At 36.4% G+C, this 25,303-nt stretch overlaps 3 protein-coding genes across 6 annotated transcripts; all 3 read left to right on the top strand.

Moving 5' to 3' along the window:
- Positions 1-1,414: 1,414 nt before the first annotated feature.
- On the top strand, positions 1,415-4,283 carry LOC103982961 (dnaJ protein homolog 2). Its single transcript, XM_009400069.3, has 7 exons — positions 1,415-1,528; positions 1,594-1,743; positions 2,507-2,672; positions 2,804-2,945; positions 3,017-3,293; positions 3,407-3,605; positions 3,689-4,283. Exons 2-7 carry the CDS (start codon positions 1,594-1,596, stop codon positions 4,009-4,011), a joined length of 1,257 nt encoding a protein of 418 aa, XP_009398344.1. The 5' UTR covers positions 1,415-1,528; the 3' UTR covers positions 4,012-4,283.
- A 1,081-nt stretch (positions 4,284-5,364) lies between these two features.
- On the top strand, positions 5,365-13,791 carry LOC135664176 (uncharacterized). 4 transcript variants are annotated; one of them, XM_065176961.1, is made up of 8 exons: positions 5,365-5,800; positions 5,921-6,049; positions 7,691-7,814; positions 11,719-11,775; positions 11,875-11,971; positions 12,881-13,088; positions 13,404-13,464; positions 13,556-13,791. In XM_065176961.1, exons 2-8 carry the CDS (start codon positions 6,039-6,041, stop codon positions 13,616-13,618), a joined length of 621 nt encoding a protein of 206 aa, XP_065033033.1. In that variant the 5' UTR covers positions 5,365-5,800; positions 5,921-6,038; the 3' UTR covers positions 13,619-13,791. The 4 variants fall into 4 exon arrangements, with proteins under 4 accessions (XP_065033033.1, XP_065033027.1, XP_065033032.1 ...); XM_065176955.1 differs by having other exon boundaries at positions 5,917-6,049; XM_065176960.1 differs by having other exon boundaries at positions 5,365-5,829.
- Positions 13,792-16,194: 2,403 nt separating this feature from the next.
- On the top strand, positions 16,195-24,323 carry LOC135664161 (uncharacterized). Its single transcript, XM_065176948.1, has 8 exons — positions 16,195-16,654; positions 16,740-16,872; positions 18,284-18,407; positions 22,410-22,466; positions 22,568-22,664; positions 23,442-23,649; positions 23,927-23,987; positions 24,087-24,323. The coding sequence occupies exons 2-8, from the start codon at positions 16,862-16,864 to the stop codon at positions 24,147-24,149; spliced, it is 621 nt and encodes a 206-aa protein (XP_065033020.1). The 5' UTR covers positions 16,195-16,654; positions 16,740-16,861; the 3' UTR covers positions 24,150-24,323.
- Positions 24,324-25,303: the final 980 nt, after the last annotated feature.

Here is a 25,303-nt window from a genome sequence, read left to right as displayed (position 1 = left end):
TTCACCTCCCACATCAGCTTTCTGCTCGGATCATATCCATATGACCTACGTGGAATTTTTTGGACGGGTCCATATATTCAAGATAGAACTAGGCTATATTGACTCTTCGGTCAACAACAGTAAAGCAATAACATATCCAATATTTGCGTTAGAAGGAACTAAAAAGCTAAAAAGAAAAAAAAAACATTCATATGTTCATGTTCTCACATATTTTTGAGACAGTGACAAATAATAATCGGAGGAAGGACAATTGAGATTGCAGAGGAATGGCACGGTATCATCAACACCAATAAAGTGACAATAAATCAATCCCGACATGCCGCATGCCATCCACGAAATAATAGATGAAACATCCAATCATGATGCTACGTTTGTCATTAAAGCAAATTGACATTAGTTAGTCCAATCGGAGGATGCCAACCCAATAGAGTAATCGAGGGAAAAGATATTGATGATTAATTAAGGGCATCCCAACTCATTCTTTGGCACCAACCAACTATCTCATAATAATTTTGAATTAGTCTTGCAATAAACACTAATTAAGATATTTATAATAAACGCAATTACATCAGGCGTAGCATTGATTTATTTTCTTTGTTCTTCACAATGATAACAAATAGTGGGTGAACATCAACACATGTTACAATCATTAAATGCATATTATAATAAATAAATTAAAATAATTATTTTTATATAACTTAAAAGAAAACAATATTATTCACTATATATATATTAAAATTATTTATTTTTTGATTATTTATAGGAAAATGATTCTAATAGCACTCAACTTGTTTGCCTAATATATAAAATATTTTTTTAATTTTTTATGTATCTTTCCATAAAACGAATGTGTTTTTAATCATATAAAAAATTATAATATAATATTTTTATAGAATTTTATAAAATTATTATGTTTATAATATTTTTACAATGCGCTGTAGTATTTTTAACAACAATAGAAAAACACTATAACATAATAAAAATACTATAATATATACATTTATATATTAATAATGATTTAAGGACACAGATAACACTAATTATAATGTTGGCTCAGAACATCCACATAAATTAACTCAAATGAAAAGAAAAACAAATAGATGCCTCCTTATATTTCGATAACAGTTACATTTTATTTAACTTGGTAAATTCGAAAAACACTTTCCTTGACTTCTGCTATATTTCGATAACACTTCCAAGAAAACACTTCGAAGGGAAAAACACTTCAAGAAAATAAACACTTCTTTGCCTTGGCTTTTGCTTCCATTCCCATTGTGGCATGCAAAAAGGTCCACGGAAAACAACGAGAACTCCCCATCTCGACCGCCCATCTTCGATCTGACGATCCAGATTGCCTCATGGAGCAATTCGGGGAATCAGCTTCTAGAGCCTTCTTCCAGCCCACCCACCCCACCTTTTGCGTTTTCCGCCTCTTATTTCCTCCTCCCTCCCTCCCTCGATCGTCATCTCCATTCAGCAGATCGGGTTGCGTCGTTCTGGAACCGATTCACGCTTGGGCAACACTGAGGTACCGATCTCGCGGTTCCGCTTGCGATCTCGGATAGACTGACTGACTAGGGTTTCGCCGAAAAGATGTTCGGGAGGGCGCCCAAGAAGAGCGACAACACGCGGTACTATGAGATCCTCGGAGTGTCGAAGAACGCGTCGCAGGAGGATCTCAAAAAGGCGTATCGCAAGGCCGCCATCAAGAACCACCCCGATAAGGGCGGCGACCCCGAAAAGGTGAGGAAATCCTTGCTTGTCGGCATCTTGTTGCGTTGATCTGTCGTTGAACAGGTGAAATTAATGTCCCGATCAACGATTTGTGTTAGGAAGACCGTCTTCCGTCGTTTATCTTTAGCTTTTGGATGCATCTTTAGCGTTTGCTCATTGTTTTACCTACTTTTGCCATTAGGTAGACTTTTCTTCGGTCAGTTGGTATCTTGTGGTAGAAAGGTCAGTTTTTTTGTCTTGATGTACTGATCTTTCAGCACTTGCTTATACATGTTTCTTTGGTGTGTTTGCTGGTTTATGATCAGTGTGCTTTTGACTTGGATCTGATTCTGAAAGTATATGGTAGATCATACTTAATGGTGTATATACCCGAAAATTGAGTGGAAATATAGATCATACTTAGTGGTGTATAGATCCGAAAATTGAGTGTAAATCTATCTCTTTTGGCAATAATATGCACTGTAATACTTGTGTATGTGGAGAGCCGGGAAAATAGCTAAAAATCTCTATTCAAATGTTTGAAGTCATCAAAACTTTTTTCTCTCAATTTTAGGGATGAGATTGGTTCTAGATGATGTGGAGAGTTGAGATTGTTTGCTTGGTTGAAATGTTCTTAGTTTAACTCATTGATGTCTTATTATATGTTGCCTATTTTTTGTTAAGATGTATGAAAGGTTTGTGATATAATTTGTTAGGCAATCATGAATCATGATCTATTTCTCTTGTCTTGGAGATGGTTATATAACAAAAATGTTATGGTTTCCCTTTACAGTTCAAGGAATTGGCCCAGGCTTATGAGGTTCTAAGCGACCCTGAGAAGCGTGAAATCTATGATCAGTATGGGGAGGATGCCCTCAAGGAGGGAATGGGCAGCGGTGGAGGTGGCCACAACCCGTTTGATATCTTTGAGTCATTCTTCGGTGGAAGCACCTTTGGAGGTAAAGCTGTGCACTCTAGTGTGTGTTTTCCAACTGTTAACATAATATTGTGGCACCAGGATTAGCATAATGATTTAAAATTATCAGTTCCTCACTTCCTCCTAAGTAGTAGTGTTACCTGCCATGGACAGGAGGTGGAAGCAGTCGGGGACGAAGGCAAAGGAGGGGGGAGGACGTGATCCATCCTCTTAAGGTGTCTTTAGAGGATCTGTACAATGGGACTTCAAAGAAACTCTCTCTTTCACGGAATGTTATCTGCCAAAAGTGCAAGGGGTGTGTTGTCTGCCTCTGTTGGTATGCTGTTTATGCGCTGAATGTTCCGTAATCTCTCAATACTTGTACAGGAAGGGTTCTAAGTCCGGTGCTTCAATGAAGTGCTCTGGTTGTCAAGGTTCGGGCATGAAGGTCACAATTCGTCAGCTAGGGCCTGGCATGATCCAGCAAATGCAGCACCCTTGCAATGAGTGCAAGGGGACAGGGGAGATGATTAATGACAAAGATCGCTGCCCACAATGTAAAGGTGAGAAGGTTGTTCAGGAGAAGAAAGTGCTGGAGGTTATAGTTGAGAAAGGAATGCAGAATGGCCAGAAGATTTCGTTCCCTGGAGAGGCAGATGAGGCGGTATGTTATGGAAAACACTAATCCATAAGAACTAAGTTGGGGTACACATAATTATGTCTAGTTTCTTGTTGTTCTTGATGTACTAACCTAGATTGTGTGCTCGTGTGTTGCAGCCTGATACGGCTACTGGAGATATTGTGTTTGTACTGCAACAGAAGGATCATCCAAAGTACAAGAGAAAAGGAGATGATATCTTTTACGAGCACACATTATCCCTTACTGAAGCTCTCTGTGGCTTCCAGTTTGTTTTGACCCATTTAGATAACAGGCAACTACTCATCAAGTTGAACCCTGGTGAAGTTGTGAAGCCCGGTATGAAACTTAAATTAGCCTGTTCAAAAATTTAATATTCTCAGTCCAGGCTTTAAATCAATGACATATTGCTATCGATGTAGATCAATTCAAGGCAATAAATGACGAGGGCATGCCAATGTACCAGAGGCCCTTCATGAGGGGGAAGCTCTACATCCACTTTACGGTGGACTTCCCGGATTCACTGACACCAGATCAGTGCAAAGCTCTTGAGGCTGTGCTTCCTCCAAAACCTGCGTCTCAGATGACCGACATGGAGCTGGATGAGTGTGAGGAAACAACAGTACATGATGTTAACATGGAGGAGGAGATGCGGAGGAAGCAAGCTCAGGCTCAGGAGGCATATGAGGAGGATGATGATGATGTCCATGGAGGTGCCCAGAGAGTGCAGTGCGCTCAGCAATAAGCATAACTAATTGACCTTGGTTTGCATTAGGTTACTACTTACGAATTACTCTCATAACCATCTTCACCATGGTACTCATGGAGCAAAACTCTGATTTGCAACTGCAGGCCATTCACAGCCTTTGCATGCGCATCCTTTTGACTTCCGAATGCTCACTGATATCATCCAGGATTGCATCTTTCCTTTAGTCATATGTTTTCCGATTGATATTGTTTGATCTTTCAAGAAAAAAAATAGAAATTATCGAATATAGTTGTAGTTCTTATGTGTTACTAATGCGTTTTCTATGTGTGGGTAAATTTGCTATGTGCTTACATGAAACAATTCATTATTGTTATTGTCTTCTCTATCAACAAAGAAGGCAAAGAAAATAAACAACTTGATGCTAATTACTCAAAGTTTGAGAATTTCTTGTATAACATTTTAATTTTAGAAAATTCTCTTAGAATGTCCTTGGTCCCATGAAAGGATTGTTTTACCTTTACCTTCGGTGGACTTATCATTGTCTCTTATCTTGCATCGTTGTGGGAGTTTAAGTTCGCCAATCAATTATTTTATATCTAGATTTAAACAATTACGATAATTTAACATATTATTAAGCCACATAAGTAAATGTTGTCCCACCTCATAATGGGCCCACACATTATTTAGCAAGTGGTTGAGTTATGTTAGTGGACGTTGTGCCACTTGGGCAGGCGATTAAGCCACATCAGCAAATGTTGTCCCACCTTGGCAATTTGTTAAGCCACATTAGCGAGTGTCATCTTCTTGTAGTCGCAGGTGGTTTTGAGTGGTTAAAAGTAGTTGAGGTGGCATAATGTCGATTGATATGGCTTAACAAACTACCAAGGTGACACAATGTTTGTTCATGTGGTACAACAATAGCTAACGTGGCTCAACCACCTTGTCACGATGGCATAATTTTTATTGATGTGACTTAACAATATGTTAAACTATTATAACTGTCATCTCCTTACGTGAATACATGTCGCAATTGGTGTTTGAGGTGGAGGTGCCCACGTGTCAATCTTTTTGGATGGTTCAAGTTGTCCCTTATCAATCATTTCCTAGAAATGGTAAAATCTATAAGACAAAAATAATAAATCTATAAAAAAACTTTTTAACATTCATATAATAAATATATTTAAAGATTAAAAAGTAATTAATACTTAGGTCTCTAGTGAGACATTAGAATTGTTTTATATATTATTATACAAGTGATAGGTCTTGAGTTCAAAGTTTATGCAGACCATTATACGTTATTTAATTTAAGTTAATTATTTTATTTTTTAAAATATTAAGTAATTAGGAATTTTACGTAATGAATTTTCCCTTATTTAGCTAATATGCTAAGTAATTAAGAATCGCACAACATCGAAGCCCGGGGGGGGGGGGTGCATCCACCGCGCCATCTTACTGAGGCCCGGAGGACTCTGCCGCATCCACCACGCCACCAGTCTCGCAGGCGCCGCCTCCATCGCCCTCCTCGCTTTCCTCCCACAACCGTCTCTTCCCCTGCATTCCAGTGCTTCCGTCCGAGAACCCAGCGATCCTGTAGAGGTTCGATGGATTCCACGACCATGTCGCCCCCGGGTGTCGCCGTTAGAGACCCGGAGTCGCTGGAGAAGAGGAAGACCGCAATTCGGAGCGCCGGCCCGACTAAACTCCAGGCGAGAAGCCTGATCGTTTGTCCTCTATTCTCCCTTGTTAATGCAATCTCAGTGTTTGATCTATTGCCCATTACTTGTAACTTTTAGGTGATTGCCGATTTTGACGGCACGCTCACGAGGTATTGGATTGATGGCCGCCGTGGGCAGAGTCGGTTGCATGGCTCCCTTCCTCTGATTTCGTACGTGGACATGGTGTCGGTTCTGATTAGGTTTTCCTGGCTTTTGTTGTGGTTAGCTAGCAATGGATTGCTACAGCAGGGGAACGCGGAGTATGATGCCAAGAGGCAGGCGCTGTATGAATACTATCATCCCTTGGAGATCTCGCCAACCATTCCCATCAAGGAGAAAACGAAACTGATGGAAGAATGGTATGTGGATGTCCTTGCTTCCGAAAATTTCTTGTTTGGTCACATCTTGTTAATATGGTGTTGGCCTACATTGGGAGCTTGAAACGCAGTTATCATTGGTTGATAATTTGTTTAGCTTATTTTTTCTACACTATCTGTTTTCTATTGTAGATGCCTCAGAATGTCTTTGGTTTACAATGTTGGCCATGATTGATTCTTTGCCTGTGCAGACTCACATTTTTTGGTCGTAAATGTACCAAGGGCAAGTCTTTTCATATTGGTTAGCAGCTATTACCCTTAGATATTCTTATACATTAGTCTGAAATATAGTCATGAAACAAAGTCTGTTATCCTTGCTCAATGAAAGCAAGCGCATGAATCTTAATATCCTAACTACAAATTTGAAAACAAGTATGACTAGGTCAAAACTAACAAAAGTACATGAAATTCATCATGGACTTTACATATGCAAGTAAAACATAATAGCAACAAATCATGGTAGTCAAGTTGGTGATACTTTAGCAGATTGACTATTTTGTTTATAACATGAAAGCTTAGTCTTGAGGGGAGCAAATTATAATTCATGAGTTCTTTGGCTTGTGTTTTCCCAAAATTTTAAACCATGATTGTCTGGCTTTCATGAAGCATGCCAATATTTTGGATTCCTAGTAAAAGGGGTATCACATCCATATGTGAACTCCAAGCTCGTAAGAAAGAACTTGGGACCCTAAACATATGACTTTTATGATAAAGCCTTGAATTTGCAATAACTGTTACGAGTTCCCATATCGTAGGAACCAAACCTGCCAGAACTAATTAGTTAAGCAACTTTTTACTGTTTCAGGTTGGTATATTTATTCAGTTTCAGAAAGGGATCATGCAAGTATCCAGAAGCACCAACGAGTCTGACATACATGGATTTGACTTGAAGATTCTAAATTGATGGATCATCATAATACATGTCTAATTGGCCAAGCATTTCATAAATCACACTCTAGCAAGATCACATCGATTCATTAATTGATTAATCTATAGGTTGTCTTGTAGGTATGCCAAGTCTGAAGGTGAAAAAAAGTTATGTTAAGTTGAAATTACCAGGACAAAGATGGTAGCTTGAGGAAAGCCTCCATCTTGACCTACCAGCATGTTAGCCAGGAGCTGAAAACATGCATGCTAAGCCCCCAAAAGAAAGCAAACAGCAGGTGCACTTCTGGGGTGGATGATGTTCATATAATAACTAATGTCATAGCCCACACAGGCCATCCTAAACACATAATGCACCACTTATTATAATGACTTTGTTTCCATTTCTAGCCTGATAGTTCATAGTTGATACTAGGAAGAAAGTTTTTATGGATTACCGGACTTGAATGTTTAATTTAGTAATGATGGAAAAACCATTACTTAGTCCTTCTTTGGCCACTTCAATTATGTGGATCTGCTGTTTATTAAATTTCTTAAGTACTAAGATACCATACCAAAAAGTCATAAATTTATTATTTGCTTCTATGTAGACAAATTCCTGCCATGTGGTGTACCTTTAACTGTATTACTTATTTACTCATTTTTAATTAACAATTAACATTTGAGTTGGTTAAGTGCACAGGCACCTAAGATTTCATATCCTGCAACTTTGAAACTTGATGTTCTTTGAACCTGCAGGTGGGAGAAGACACATGGTCTTCTAATCGAGGGAGGCCTTTCCTATGATGCAATAAAGAAATCTGTCTCTGAGGCTACAATTGCTTTTAGAGATGGTGTTGTTGAGCTGTTTGAGTTATTGGAGGTATGGAGTTTGTATATGACCTTTGGGATATGTCAATTTACCTAATTAGCATTAAACAAGTTTTTTTGGGAGCTTGTCATTGTTTATGATTCATTTTTCCATATCCTGATTGCTAGGACATGAGGAGAGAGATAGTATGGATAACTTTGTAGTGGCGAGGTCAGAATTAAATAGTAAAGCATTTTATTCATGAAATATAAAATAAATTTATAGGATCATAGAACTTTAGTTCTATAAAAATCACTTGCAATTATTGGTTATTCAGAAAATATATAATGAAAATTTTAAGGTTGCTTTAGAAGAGGAATACTGATTGGGCCAACCTATATAAATCAGTTATTTATAATGACAATTCAGGAAATACATTGATCCTACCTATTTGTTGGTACTTGTTGGTATTTATTTATTTATTTTAATGATACCAAACTATATAGATAGGTTGCACCTGGTTTATCAGTATCTTAGCGGTCTTGGAATGGCAAGTTAAAGCATAATAAGCTGGTATTTTTGATGATTTAAGCAATAAATACTTTTTCGGTAAGCACGACATGCATATACTTCCACTAAGGAATATGATCAATATTGATTCTCATATGACGTCACTATAAGATCACCCTGTTAATAACTCCATGTACAGGACCACTTTTAGATGGCTTGAATAAAATTTGAGACTATTTCTTAAAGAAGATATAGATAAGAAAATAATTTTCTTGACAAATTAGAAATGTTTTATAACTGGTGCTTGGAAGAAAGTTTCTTCATAATCATTTTTTCATTTATTTGATCCTCAATTCTAGGTTTTTATGTGGTCGCTGCTTCTATCAGCCTTTCCTTCCCATGACTTATATTTAAGGTAGTTACCATAGACTTCAACTTAATAAAGGGCATTAGTTTTAATGGGTATGAAATAAATAGTACTACTATTTGAACTAGTCATCACGATTAGGAGCTAGCAGAAACTATTGTGTTTAATGTAGGTCCAGCTAAAGGATATTTTCTATTGTCTAGGCACCTTGCCAAGGGCAGCATAGAATATTTGGAAGATTACAAACCAATTTTACAAATATTTGGACTGTTCTCTAAAAGTTAGCTGTGTTGGTGCTTAAAGATTACAATTTGATCATTCATATTACCTCACCACTATTTTTTTCAAGTAGTAGATTGTTATCAATGTGTATTTTTTTGTTATTCATCTTAAATAGTGACATGTGGCATGCATATTTCCATATTCCAATATACATGTTTATGCATTATGCAATAGATATTGGCAGCAGAGTAGCTTGCTTAAATATGTTATTTAAGAATAGCCATTACACCGGACTTTAATGCCAGCCAGCTTTCTTTATTTGTAATCACTCACAACACGTGAAGTATCCTCTATCCTAAAGCTAGCATTCGACTCATTTTATTCTTTCAAACGGTTGCTTGTTAAGAAATTGGTTATGATCTTGTTGAAGATCAAATTTTCCAAGTGGCCATATGCACCTAGAATCTCATATAACTAAGGTTGGTCTAATATTTCACAGATCCTGTGATGTTTGGTCTGTTCGTGCAGTTAAGCAGTACGTGAGCTGTGGAACTCACTGTAGAATGATCATGATTGGTACAACCTTTTAGGATATCATAGAACTAGTACAGTTTGTATCTCCTGGGCTGTTGTAGAACGTCCGCCTTATATCATAATGTTCCTCCTAAAAAGAGCAAACCTGTCATCATGTCAATACTGATAGACATCGAAAGCAATATTACAAGTTTATTTGGTGGATGTTGCATGCTAATAATAGATTTCCTAAATATATTAAATTGATTAAATGTGTTTTAGGTGCTCAAACTACTCAGATATTTGATATTTGCAACCCCTTACCCCACAACCGAATCATCACCCACACACATCATACACATAAAAGCACAGAAAAAAAGGAAGAGACCCCTAATGGGGATGTTTCTTATCTTTGAACAAGGCCACTTTATTAGATATGAAATGTGGAAGGGCAGATTTTCAGAAATTAATCTTGTGTAATGGAAAATCTTTGTTTATCATGTTCATCAACTGATCTGTCAACACTTTCTCCACAAAAGAGACTTTTGGAATGGCTAGTTTAAAATAGTTGATACAGTTTAGACTGGATGGATGTGAAATAGTAGCCCACTTGTATTGATCTTCTGGTTGCCTTCTATTTGTACATTGTGCAGACTACTTGTTCAATATCTTGATCTTCTGGTTGCACTTAGTTTATATGTAGATTGTGCAGACTAATTACTTGTGCACAAAACATTCTTTGGTTGTATAAATATTGATCATATGTTAAATTCTAAGAAGATTTCATCAGTATACTGTTTTTTTCATCAATGGTTGAGTGGGCTAAATGGCTGCTTAAAGTTTTAATTTTAAATTCATAAATGGTCTATAATACATAACTATTGAGTTGATTTTATTATTTTAAGCTACCCTTATAGCATTTGTGTAGGATTTTTATGTTGTAGTTTCTCTAGTTTCTTTTACTTGTTGAAAGTTGTGGGCTTAGACGTACAACAAGGCGTGTTCTGCATCACTCATAAACTTCTATAACAGCCACTGTGGTTTTGAAAAGGTTTCCTCGCAAGCTTTCTAAAGGAGCTCCTTTGGGTTCTTTATTTTCTTTTATAGATTGATGGCATGTTTTGTTGGCTGTGTAGTTTGAAAAAAAGAGATCTTTCTGCCTATGCCACATCAGCAACTGCCATTCTAATAGACTCGAGAATGTGTACTATAAATCATAATATCCTTCTGAAGCGGAAAAAGAATTATACTCGTATGATAGCTAATATCATTGAGATTTAATTAGTCCTATAGACACTTAGTTACTGTAACACTGATATGTTTAACACAATTTCAGCCACCACAGATATGAGCATGGAATTAATTTATCTATCCTCTGAACTACAATTTTGGCAACTAGATCTGTTTTTCTTGTAAATTGGCTATTGTTAAGTAACACAGAGATTTGCTCCTTTCAAGTCTTATAGTGTGAGTCTTGGTTTTGCCACGAATACCAGGTATTTAGAAGTCAACCAGTGCTCTAATTGGATTGGCAGTTGCTATCATTGAAGAGCTTAAAAAATCTGAGTAACCCGGTCTCTTGTCTTATCCTATCTGTGGCCCATACTATAATAAGTTTGCCTCATTGATTACTGTGCATCCTGGTCCCTTTGTTTAGAACCCTTCTTTATCCTGCCTATTTTAGGGGATGCAGGAGATTGCTGCCTGGGTCCCTCCTCCTGGAGAGAAAAAGGAGCACATGAGGACAGGGAAAGTAAAGAATAGGAGGTAAACAAAATTGAAAAGAACAGAGGAGAAAGTAGACTAGGCTTCATAGCTGTTAGATCTCCTTCATCTTGGAATTCTTGGGTATTAGCTGGCTGTCACTTTTCCAATTGTCAGATACCTTTGATAATAGGGACGGACCTGCCATCTTGGTGTTGATAGAGAAGGATAGGAAGCGGATTTGGAACGTAAACTGCCTAAGTCTAACTAGCAAGTAAGGTTTTGCCAGACCCATGAGAAGGAAAAGAAAAAGAAGAAGAATTGCTCTATTTACCTTTGTATGGCTTCCATGGCTCACTCTCAAAAGTGTCATGCTGCCTCCATCCACAAGCAAGTAGGTGATCAAGATAAAAAAAGCTAATGTTATTTGTTCCAAATACCCTTCCAAAAACACTCCTCTCACATGGCTGTGAGAAACTTGAGCTTACTTGTGGGCTCACAGGTTGGGGAGACGCTCTGCTGGTAAAATTGGACTTTTCCTTTCGGTATCTGCTGCTAAGTTTTCACACAAATTTTCATAGTTCACTAAATAAAACAAATGAAGATTCATGCTGGGTCCTCGTAAGAGTAACTAAATAAACTCTTTTGCTCATTGTGCAGGAACTAGATGTGCCTGTCCTTGTCTTTTCCGCAGGCCTTGCAGACATCATTGAAGAGGTTCTGATCGAGTGGAATTTCTATGCTCTTATTAGTTTATGAACCACATTGCAATGCAGACAAGTTTTCCTTATTAACTTTTTAAAAATAATTTATCAGGTTTTTAGGCAGAAACTACATAGATCTTTCAAGAATATCAAAGTAGTTTCCAACAGAATGGTTTTTAATGAAAAAGGCTGCCTTGTTGCCTTTAAAGGTAAGTTTTGTGCCTTTTAGTTTCACCTTATCTTAAACAGTTTACAAGTCTGCATTCCTTATGTCATATGGTTTTGCTTTTTTGAACGTAAATGTCATAGCCTAAAACTTTGTCTGTGCATGTTCACTTCACTATATCATATGGTTTTGCTTTTTGTAATATAAATGTCATAGCCTAAAACTTTGTCTATGCCTGTGTATTGAATCCTTTTGCTTGTTCGTGTCTTATTTGCAGTTGGACCTTTCCTCTCAAATGGTAATTCAAGTTACAAGGTCAGAAATTTAAAAGGGCCAAAGATACTGATCAAGTAATTCTAAAACTAAGTATACTTGAAAATATTAGGTTAAAGCTTGATACAATAACAACAACAACAACAACAACAAAGACGTAATGTCCTACATGGACGTTTTGCTTCCATTGAAAAGCTAAATCTTGATAAGTATATGGTATTAATCATGAGAAAGCTTATATACATAAATTGCAAAATAGATTGTGAATTGTTTTAGAAGTTACCAACGACTTTATCTGTCTTTTCAATTAAATTGGCATAAGAATAGGAAAAAGTAAATCCAAGATGTATCTATGGTCTTATTAAGGATTGCCATTTCATGGCACAGGGGTGTTGTTGTCTTTCTGCCGTGATACGATTTCATGTTGTGTCAGTTGGCAAGTTCTTATGCAACCCAGGGCAGCCAAAAAAAGGGTCTGGCCATTTGTTAGCATTCTCGACATGGTTTGATGTAGTGTGTATCCATTTTCTTACATGTGTTACTTGGCATGGCAATTCTTTGATCTTATTTCCGGAAACAAAACCCATACTCACCCTTTATACAATTTTATTGATGAGTTTTATTCTTCATTTTCTAATCCTCGGTCTGTCCTGCTTTGCTGCAATTATTCCAATCTCAGGAAAGACAATTCATGTGCTAAACAAGAATGAGCATGCATTGGATATGGCTGCTCCTATTCATGACAAATTCAGGTATCCTAGTGGATATAATCCTGATAGTGTCTTGATGAAGCAAAGAACTAATGTGTTACTTCTTGGAGATCATGTTGGCGACCTGGGCATGTCTGATGGTCTGAGTTATGAAAACCAGATAGCAGTTGGATTTCTGTAAGTTACTTTTTAGATACTATCAAGTAATGAACTCATTCATTCATGTATAATTTTCATGCAAAATTCGATGTATATATATTTTTTTCATTGAGTATTTTATTTGGTGTTCTCAAGTATGTCAACTGTTCTGTGATTTGATGGACAATTAATTTGCAATTACAGGTGCTACTTCCATATATAATTTGCAATTACCTGACTAACCAAACTAATAAATAAGCAAGAACTTAAAAATTAGGAAGGTTACAAGGCATATTCTATATGTTATTTGTATATAGTTTATACGTTTTTTTATTAATTTCTTTTTCTTGTCAGGAATAATAATACAGAGATGTCCTTCAAAAGTTACCTTGATGCATTTGACGTTGTATACCTGGTGAGACAAATTTTGACCAACACATGCAATTGTTTTTCTTTGGCTCGATTATCATCTGCTTCTATGCTTTTAAAGAGTTCATTTTTCGCAGAATGATGCATCCATGAGAGGAGTTGTTGAGCTCGTATCTCAATTGTGTGCAGAGAATCAATGATATAAATACATTATGTGTATGCATTTAATCATGTTCTTATCATTACCAGCTACATACTTTGTCATCTTTTCAATTTTCCTCTTATTTTTACTTTGATGAGAAGCAAAGTTATCATATGAGATGTTGAACAGACATTATATCTTCTAGATTAAATACATAATTTTTCTGGTACATGATAATTGTTCATAATTTCTTACGTTAAATCAATTTTTTTGGTGCATGATAATTGTTCATAATTTCTTGCAGTAAATTTTCTCGGATTTTTTTTTTTGCCTTTCTCTCATTCCCCTTGAATATTAATATTACTCTCTAGAAAGCTGGAATAGAAACATTGTATTTAGAGCTGGGGATTGTCAGAATCCAAGTTGGCTGAGCAGATTAAGGCTACAATTTCTACATAATGCAAGTGTTTTTGTACTTCGTGAATACTTGGATTATGTAATATGCATTGTTTGCATGCAACTCTTGTTGCAGACTTTAAGAAACCACTACATAGTCTTACAGCCTGTGTGTATACTAAAAATTAGATGTCTGTGTTATTCTAGCCCGAGGGTTTACGACAGTCAACTGACAAAAACCCTGATTAAGTCAAACTGATCTGTTGGGTGTTTTGCTTATCCAACCAAATTTAACATGTCATATGGTGGCTGGAGGTTTGACAACAGCAAGATCTGTCTAGAGCATTAGGATGGTCGGCGCTGATAACATTGTTCTTTGGCTGTGGATTACGGGAGTCTCGTGCATCAGACCCGATTCGGCCTGTCGGACCAGTGGATCAAACAGTAAATTTAAGAACAAAATGTCTAAAGGTGGACGTTGATCGGACCAAACCGCGAGTCATGATTCATTGGTCAAACTAGTGTGTCAAATTAATACAAGAATATTTAAAAAAACAAATTATTCCTAAGAGATGGTAAAAGAGATTACTGAGGATGCTTTAAATAAATTATTCAAAATAATAGCTTATTCTAGTCTAATAACCACATACTAATACAATAGTATCGCTTACACCTCAAAATGCAGCAATCTGACTGCTTTATGGTGTAGGAATGATGAGTGAAAACTTGGAAATGTTGCCTTCTTCTTGTCATTGCAAGAAGAAATAAATAAATTTATTTATTTATTTATTTATGATGAGTGACAACTTTCGGCACTGTTCTAAAAAAAGAAATAAATAAATTATCTGGTACAATAACACATGACGTGATTTGAAAATATCTTTGTAGTAATAACGATTTAATCGATAACCTACATTTGTTTATGAATTAATTTTCTTTCGCAAAATAGTTAGATTTAAAGGGAATTCACTGTGCTTGACAGTCCATTAAAATCGAAATAAATAGATAGAAGCACTTTATGATGGCGATCTTTAACCTAACTTTCTTAAGTCAATGTTCCAACTTTATATAATTGGAGAATTTTATGAAGAATTAAATAGATAGAAGCATTTCCAGTATTGTTCGCACTTTCTCGGGGTTTGCATATGTTTCTCTGTAGTAAATAATGAATACGAGAAATTTTCTCGAGTTGACTCTGAAAGCATATATTTAGATGGATTAAGGCGTATGCTGAATCTCTTTAGAATTTAAAATATCTCGACTAAGTTCACTAGATATGAGTTTGTCATTCTACTTTTGATTATCATATCGTCTACATATAACTCGATATTCCTCATGATCTAATGCTTGAACATTTTATTCACCATCATTTGATATGTCAAGTTTATATTTTTCAACCCAAATGATATAACTTGATAACAATATATACCTTGGTTTGTGATAAAGAGGTATGTTCTCGATTTTATGATACTATCTTTATTTGATTATATCCTGAGACTGTATACATAAAGATGATGAGCTAATGACCCGAAGTAATATCAACCAGTTGATCGATCGAGGGGAGAGGAAAGTTATCCTTTGGACGCCTTATTGAGATTAATATAATCAACATACACCTTCAATTTCTGTTAGACTTTTTAACTAGTAGAACATTAGCAAGCCACTGGAGATACTATACATTGGCAATAAACCTTACTCTTAACAACTTGTCTACTTCGTTGCTAATCACCAGCTGACAATCAGGAGCAAACATATGAGGCTTTTGCTTCACCAAACAAGCCTTAGGAGAGATGTTTAGGTGGTGTCGGGCCACATCTAGGTCGATTTTCCGACATGTCTCTCGGTGACCATGCAAACACTTTAGTGTTCTCCTTAAGAAAATTGATGAGTTACGCTCGCTTCTCCTTGTAAGTTGATGCCTCAACCTTAACAACCTAATCGAGATGAGTCTTATATAAAGATATCTCGATTAATGATTTCATACGGAATTTATGGGATTGAAGGAATTTTTTTTCTTATTCTAAATTATTTACCACATTAGCTAAATAAGGAAAAAAAATTCTGTATTTATTGTGCCCTTCTTATCCCCCTAATGAACGCTCCAATGATGAGACCCTGCTTCCGACCCATAGTATTTTTATGGATTCCTCCACAAGCGCACAATAATTTACGGACGGAATTTTTTTTTTCTTATTTAGCTAATGTGGTAAATAATTTAGAATAAGAAGCGCACAATACGAAGCCCGGAGGGGCGAAATCGATTGCTGCGGTTTCGGTTCGCCCGGCCCATCTTAATGAGGCCCGGAGGACTCTGCCGCATCCACCACGCCGCCAGTCTCGCAAGCGCCGCCTCCATCGCCCTCCCCTGCTTTCCTCCCACAACCTTCCCTCCCCCTGCATTCCGGTGCTTCCGTCCGGGAACTCCGCGAGCCGGTGGAGGTTCGATGGATTCCACGACCATGTCGCCGCCAGGTGTCGCCGTCCGAGACCCGAAGTCGCTGGAGGAGAAGAAGACCGCAATCCGGTGCGCCGGCTGTAGTAAACTCCAGGCGAGGAGCCCGATCTTTTGTCCTCCACTCCCCCTTTGTTTATGCAATCTAAGTGTTCGATCTATTGCCCATTTCTTGAAACTTTTAGGTGATTGCCGATTTTGACGGCACGCTTACGAGGTACTGGATTGATGGCCGCCGTGGGCAGAGTAGGTTGCATGAATCCCTTCCTCTGATTTAGTACGTGGAAATGGAGTTAGTTCTGATTAGGTTTCCTGGCTTTGTTGTGGTTAGCTAGCCATGGATTGCTACAGCAGGGGAACGCGGAGTATGATGCCAAGAGGCAGGCGTTGTATGAATACTATCATCCCTTGGAGATCTCGCCAACCATTCCCATCGAGGAGAAAACGAAGCTGATGGAAGAATGGTATGCGGATGTACTTGCTTCCGAAAATTCCTTGTTTGATCACATCTTGTTAATACGATGTTGGCCTATATTGGGAGCTTGAAACGCAGTTGTCACTGGTCGATAAGTTCTTTAGTTTTTTTTTTTTCTACATTATCTGTTGGCTATTCTAGTTGCCTCAGAATGTCTTTGGTTTACAATGTTGGCCATGATTGATTTTTGCCTGGGCAGACTCACATTTCTTGGTCGTAAATGTACCAAGGGCAAGTCTTTTCATATTGGTTAGCAGCTAGTACCCTTAGATCTTCTTATACATTAGTCTGAAGCATAGTCTGATATCCTTGCTCAATGAGAGCAAGCACATGAATCTTAGTATCCTAACTACAAATTCGATAAACAAGTATGATTAGGTCAAAACTAACAAAAGCACATGAAATTCATCATGGACTTTACATATGCAAATAAAACATAATAACAACAAATCATGGTGTAGTCAAGTTGGTGATACTTTAGCAGATCGACTATGTTGTTTATAACATGAAAGCTTAGTCTTAAGGGAAGCAAATTATAATTCATGATTTCTTTGGTTTATGTTTTCCCAAAAGTTTAAACCATGATTGTCTGGCTTTCATGAAGCACTTATGCCAATATTTTAGATTCTTAGTAAAAGGGGTATCACATCTGTATGTGAACTTCAAGCTTGTAAGAAAGAACTTGGGACCCTAAACATATGACCCTATGATAAAGCTTTGATATTGCAATAACTGTCATGAGTTCTCCCATATTGTAGGAACCAAACCTGCCTGAACCAATTAGTTAAGCAACTTTTTAGTGTTTCAGGTTGGTATATATTTATTCAATCCCAGAAAAGGGATCATGCAAGTATCCAGAAGCACCAACGAGTTTGACATACACGGTTTTGACTTAACAGCATGTTAGCCAGGAGCCAAAATCATGCATGCTAAGCCCCCAAAATAAGGCATACAGAAGGAGCACTTGTGGGGTGGATGGTGCTCATATAATATCTTATGTCATAGCTCACACAGGCCATCCTAAACACTTAATGCACCACTTAGAATAATGACTTTGTTTCCATGTCTAACCTGATAGCTGATAGTTGATACTAGGAAGAAAATTTCAGTAAATGTGAATACCCTGTTTATGGATTACTGGACTTGCATGTTTAAATTAGTAATGATGAAAAGACCATTACTTGGTCCTTCTTTGGGCACTTCAGTTATGTGGATCTGTTGTTTATTAAATTTCTTAAGTACTAAGAAAACTTACCTAAAAGTCATAAATTTATTGTACCTTTAACTGTATTACTTGTTTACTCATTTTTAATTAATTAACATTTGAGTTGGTTAAGTGCACAGGCACCTAAGATTTCATATCCTGCAACTTTAAAACTTGATGTTCTTTGAGCCTACAGGTGGGAGAAGACACATGGTCTTCTTATCGAGGGAGGTGTTACTATTGATGCAATAAAGAAATCTGTCTCTGAGGCTACAATTGCTTTTAGAGATGGTGTTGTTGAGCTGTTTGAGTTCTTGGAGGTATGGAGTTTGTATATGACCTTTGGGATATGTCAATTTACCTAATTAGTATTAAACAAGTGTTTTTTGGAGCTTGTCATTGTTTTTGATTCATTTTCCCATATCCTGATTGCTAGGACATGAGGAGATAGAAAGTATGGATAACTTTTTAGGGGTGAGGTCAGAATTAAATAGTAAAGCATTTTATTCATGAAATACAAAATAAATTTATAGTATCTTAGAACTTTAGTTCCATAAAAATCACTTACAATGATTGGTAATTCAGAAAATATGTAATGAAAATTTTAAGGTTGCTTTAGAAGAGGAATACTGATTGGACTAACCTATATAAATCAGTTATTTATAAAGACAATTCAGGAAATACATAGAACCAACCTATTTGTTGGTACTGGTTGGTTTTTATTTATTTATTTTTATGATACCAAGCTATATAGATAGGTTGCACCTGTTTTATCAGTATTTTAGCGGTCTGACCAGTTGCCAAAACCAGTATAGAAGCCATTTTTTCACGTTATTTTACCCTTATTTACTAAACTTTTAATGAGAGACTTGTAATGGCAAGTTAAAGCATCATAAGCTGGTATTTTTTATGATTTAAGCAATAAACACTTAATTGGCAAGCACGACATGCATATACTTCCACTAAGTAATATGATCAATATTGATTCTCATATGATGTCACTATAAGCTCACCCTGTTAGTAACTCCATGTACAAAACCACTTATAGATGGCTTGAATAGAATCTGCGGCTATTTCTTAAAGAAGATCTAGATAATAAAATAATTTGTTTGACAAATTAGAAAGGTTTTTTAACTGGTGCTTGGAAGAAAGTTTATTCGTAATCATCTTTTCATTTATTTGATCCTCAATTCTAGGTTTTTACATGGCCACTGTTTCTATCAGCCTTTCCTTCCCATGAAGACTTATCCCATAGTTAGTTACCATAGACTTAAAACTTAATAATGGGCATTAGTTTTAATGGGTGTGAAATAAATAGTACTACTATTTGAACTAGCCATCATGATTAGGAGCTAGCATAAACTATTCTGTTTAATATAGGTCCAGCTAAAGGATATTTCCTATTGTCGAGGCACCTAGCCAAGGACAGCATAGAATATTTGGAAGATTACTAACCAATTTTACAAATTTTTGGACTGTTCTCTAAAAGTTAGCTGTATTGGTGCTTAAAGATTACAATTTGATCATTCATATTACCTCACCACTATTTCTTTCAAGTAGTACGTTCTTATCAATGTGTTTTTTTAGTTATTCATCTTAAATAGTAACATGTGGTGTGCATATTTCCATATTCCAATATACATGTTTATGCATTATGCAATAGATATTGGCAGCAGAGTAGCTTGCTTAAATATGTTAAGCTAGAATAGCCATTTCACCAGACTTTAACGCTAGCCAGCTTTCTTTATTTGTAGTCACTCGAAGCACGTGAAGTATCCTGTATCCTAAAGCTAGCATTCGACTCACTTTATCCTTTCAAATGGTTGCTTGTTAAGAAGATTGGTTATGATCTTGTTGAAGATCAAATTTGTCAAGTGGCCATATGTACCTAGAATCTCATATAACTAAGGTTGGTCTAATATTTCACAGATCCTGTGAGGGTTTGTTCTGTTCCTGCAGTTAAGCAGTACGTGAGCTGGAACTCACTGTAGAATGATCATGATTGGTATAACCTTTTAGGATATCATAGAACTAGTACAGTTTGTATCTTCTGGGCTGTGGTGGAACTGGACTGTCTTATATCATAATGTTCCTCTTTAAAAAAAGCAAACCTATCATCATGTCAATACTGATAGACATCAAAAGCAATCTTATGAGTTTATTTGGTGGATGTTGAATGCTGATCATGGATTTCCTAAATGTATTAAATTGATTAAATGTGTCTTAGGTGCTTGAACTATTCATAGGTATTTGATATTTGCAACCCCTTACCCCACAACCGAATCGTTACCCACAGACCAACGCACACATAAAAGCACAGGAAAAAAGAAGAGACCCCTACTGGGGATGTCTCTTATCTTTTAACAAGAGCGCTTCATTAGATATGAAATGTGGAAGGGCGGATTTTCAGAAATTAATCTAGTGTAACAAAAAATCTTTGTTTATCATGCTCATCAACAGATCTGTCAACACTTTCTCTGTAAAAGAGGCTCTTGGAATGGCTAGTTTAAAATAGTTGATACAGTTTAGACTGGATGAATGTAAAATAGTAGCCCACTTGTATTGATCTTCTGGTTGCCTTCTTTATGTACATTGTGCAGACTCACTACTTTTTCAATATCTTGATCTTCTGGTTGCACTTAGTTTATATGTAGATTGTGCTGACTAATTGAGCACAAAACATTCTTTGGTTGTATAATTATTGATCATATGTTAAATTCGAATAAGATTTCATCGTTATACTGTTTTTTCATCAATGGTTAAGTGAACTAAATTGCTGCTTAAAGTTTTATTTTTTAATTCATAAATGGTCTAGCAATACATAACTATTGAGTTGATTTTATTATTTTAAGCTACCCTGATAGAATTTGTGTAGGATTTTTATATTGTAGTTTCTCTAGTTTCTTTTACTTGTTGAAAGTTGTGGGCTTAGACATACAACAAGGCATGTTCTGCGTCGCTCATAAACTTATATAATAGCTACTATGGTTTTGGAAAGGTTTCCTCGCAAGATTTCTAAAGGAGCTCCTTTGGGTTCTTTATTTTCTTTTATAGATTGATGGCATGTTTTGTTTGCTGTGTAGTTTGAAAAAAAGTGATCTTACTACCTAGGCCACATCAGCAACTGCCATTCTGCTAGACTTGAGACTGTGTACTATAAATCATAATATTCCTTTGAAGCAGAAAAGGAATTATACTTGTATGATAGCTATTATCATTGAGATTTAGTTAGTACTATAGACACTAGTTAATGTAACACTGATACGTTTAACACAATTTCAGCCACCACAGATACAAGCATGGAATTATTAATTTATCTATCCTCTGAACCACAATTTTGGCAACTAGATCTCTTTTTTTGTAAATTGGCTATTGTTACGTAACACAGAGATTTGCTCCTTCAAGTCTTATAGTGTGAGTACTTGGTTTTTCCATGAATACCAGGGATTTAGAATTCAACTAGTGCTCTGATTGGATTGGCAGTTGTCATCATTGAAGAGCTTAAAAAATCTGGGTGACCCGGTCTCTTGTCTTATCCTATCTGTGGCCCTTACTGTAATAAGGTTGCCTCATTGGTCACTGTTTACCCTGGTCTCTTTGTTTGGAACCATTCTTTATTCTGCCTATTTTAGGGGATGCGGGAGATTGCTGCCCAGGTCCCTCCTCCTGGAGAGAAAAAGGAGCACATGAGGACAGGGATAGTAAAGAATAGGAGGTAAACAAAATTGAAATGAACAGAGGAGTAAGTAGACTAGGCTTCACAGCTGTTAGATCTCCCTTTATCTTGGAATTCTTGGGTATTAGCTGGCTGTCACTTTTCCAATTGTCAGATACCTTCGATAAGTAGGGATGGACCTGCCATCTTGGTGTTGGTAGAGAAGGATAGGATTAGGAAGAGGATTTGGAACGTAAACTGCCTAAGTCTAACTAGCAAGTAAGGTTTTGCCAGACCCATGAGAAGGAAAAAAAGAAGAAGAGGAATTGCTCTATTTACCCTTGTATGGCTTCCATGGCTCACTCTCAAAGTGTCATGCTGCCTCCATCCACAAGCAAGTAGGTGATCAAGATAAAAAAAGCTAATGTTATTTGTTCTAGATATCCCTTCCAAAAACTCTCCTCTCACATGGCTGTGAGAAACTTGAGCTTACTTGTGGGCTCACAGGTTGGGGAGACACTCTGCTGGTAAAATTCGACTTTTCCTTTCGGTATCTGCTGCTAAGTTTACACACACAAATTTTCATAGTTCACTAAATAAAACAAATGAAGATTCATGCTGGGTCCTCGTAAGAGTAACTAAACAAACTCTTTTGCTCATTGTGCAGGAACTAGATGTGCCTGTCCTTGTCTTTTCCGCAGGCCTTGCAGACATCATTGAAGAGGTTCTGATTGAGTGGAATTTCTATGCTCTTATTAGTTTATGAACCACATTGCAATGCAGAAATTTTTTTCCTTATTAAATTTTTTAAAAATAATTTATTAGGTTTTTAGGCAGAAACTACATAGATCTTTCAAGAATGTCAAAGTTGTTTCCAACAGAATGGTTTTTGATGAAAAAGGCTGCCTTGTTGCCTTTAAAGGTTAGTTTTGTGCCTTTTTTGTTTGACCTTATCTTAAACTGTTTACAAGTCTGCATTCCTTATGTCATATGGTTCTACTTTCTTTAACATAAATGTCATAGCCTAAAACTTTGTATATGCATGTGTATTGAATGGTACTTTCAAGTTACAAGCTCAGAAATTTAGAAGGGCCAAAGATACTGATCAAGTAATTCTAAAACCAAGTATACCTGAAAATATTAGGTTAAATCTTGATACAATAACAAGAACAACAACAAAGATGTAATGTCCTACGTGGACATTTTGCTTCCATTGAGAAGGCTAAATCTTGATAAGTATATGGTATTAATCATGAGAAAGCTTATATATATAAAGTGCAAAATAGATTGTGAATTGTTTAGAAGTTACCAACAACTTTATCTGTATTTTCAATTAAATTGGCATAAGAATAGGAAAAAGTGAATCCAAGACGAATCAATGGTCTTATTGAGGATTGCCATTTCATGGCACAGGGGTGTTGATGTCTTTCTGCTGCAATATGATTTCCTGTCGTGTCAGTTGGCAAGTTCTTATGCAACCCAGCGCAGCCAAAAAAAGGATCTGATATTAGCATTCTCAGCATGGTTTGATGTAGTGTGCATCCATTTTCCGACCTGTTACTTGGCATGGCAATTCTTTGATCTTATTACCAGAAACAAAACCCATTCTCACCCTCTATACAATTTTATTGATGAATTTTATTCTTCATTCTCTAATCCTCGGTCTGTCGTGCTTTGCTGCAATTAATACCAATCTCAGGAAAGACAATTCATGTGCTAAACAAGAATGAGCATGCATTGGATATGGCTGCTCCTATTCATGACAAATTCGGGTATCCTAATGGATATAATCCTGATAGTGTCTTGATGAAGCAAAGAACTAATGTGTTACTTCTTGGAGATCATGTTGGAGACCTGGGCATGTCTGATGGTCTGAGCTATGAAAACCGGATAGCAGTTGGATTTCTGTAAGTTACTCTTTAGATACAATCAAGTAATGAACTCATTCAGGTGTACTTTTCGTGCAAAATTCGATGTATATATATTTTCATTGAGTCTCATATTTGGTGTTCTCAAGTATGTCAACTGTTATGTGATTTGATGGACAATTAATTTGCAATTACCTGACTGACCAAACTTATAAATAAGCAAGAACTTAAAAATTAGGAAGGTTATAAGGCATATTCTATATGTTATTTGTATATAGTTTATTACCTTTTTTTATTAATTTCTTTTTCTTGTCAGGAATAATAATACAGAGATGTCCTTCAAAAGTTACCTTGATGCATTTGACGTTGTATACCTGGTGAGACAATTTTTGGCCAGCACATGCAATTGTTTTTCTTTTGCTTGATTATCCTCTGCAGCTCTGCTTCTATGCTCTTAATGAGTTCATTTTTCGCAGAATGATGCATCCATGAGAGGAGTTGTTGAGCTCGTATCTCAATTGTGTGCAGAGAATCAATGATATAAATACATTATGTGTATGCACTTAATCATGTTCTTATCATTACCAGCTACATACTTTGTCATCTTTTCAATTTTCCTCTTATTGCTTACTTTGAGGAGAAGCAAAGTTATCATATGAGATGTTGACCAGACAGTTTATCTTCTAGATTAAATACATAATTTTTCTGGTGCATGATAATTGTTCATAATTTCTTGCAGTAAATTTTCTCGGAATTTTTTTTCACCCTTCTCTCATTCCCCTTGAATATTGATATTACTCTCAAGAAAGCTGGAATAGAAACTTTGTATTTGGAGCTGGGGATTGTCAGAATCCAAGTTGTCTGAGCTGATTAGGGCAGCAATTTCTCCATAAAATTCCTACATAATGCATGTATGTTTGAACTACCTGAATACTTGGAATATGTAATATTCATTGTTCGCATGCAACTCTTGTTGCACACTTTGAAAGACTATTACATAGTCTTACAGCCTGTGTGTAGACAGTCGTGGTAGATTGAATATGGTTGACTATAATACTAATTAGCTGCCATGTTTATAAGTTGATCCAAAAATTAGATGTCTGTGCCATTCTAGCCCGAGGGATTACGACAGTCAACTGACAAAAACCTTGATTTAAGTCAAACTGATCTGTTGGGTCTTTTGCTTATCCAACCAAATTTAGCATGTCATACGGATGTTTGACAAAAGCAATATCTGTAAAGAGCATTAAGAGGGTAGGCACCGGTAACATTGTTCTTTTGCTGTGGATCAGATCCGATTCTAGTCTAAAATCGGGTCTTGTGCATCAGACCCGATTCGTCCAGTCGGACCAATGGATCAAACAGTAAATCGAACAACAAAATGTCTAAAGGGATACATTATCCTCAAAGATGGGCCTTCATTCGACCAAACCGCGAGTCACGACGATTCATTGGTCAAACTGGTGTGTCAAATTAATACAAGAATAAAAAAAAAACAAATTATTCCTAGAGATACTTTAAATAAATTATTCAAAATAATAGCTTATTATAGTCTAATACAATAATTATGTTCTTTTTAGGTCCAGGGAATTATGTCTTACTCTTCAAAATGCAGCAATCTGACTGCTTTATGGAGTAGGAATGAAGAGTGAAAACTTGGAAATGTTGCCTTGTTCTTGTCATCGCAAAACCC

This window comes from Musa acuminata, chromosome BXJ1-4, assembly GCF_036884655.1.
Source record: "Musa acuminata AAA Group cultivar baxijiao chromosome BXJ1-4, Cavendish_Baxijiao_AAA, whole genome shotgun sequence".
NCBI classification, from domain to species: domain Eukaryota; kingdom Viridiplantae; phylum Streptophyta; class Magnoliopsida; order Zingiberales; family Musaceae; genus Musa; species Musa acuminata.
The sequence above is the reverse complement of the archived record's forward strand: the minus strand, read 5'-3'. Positions and strand labels throughout refer to the sequence as shown.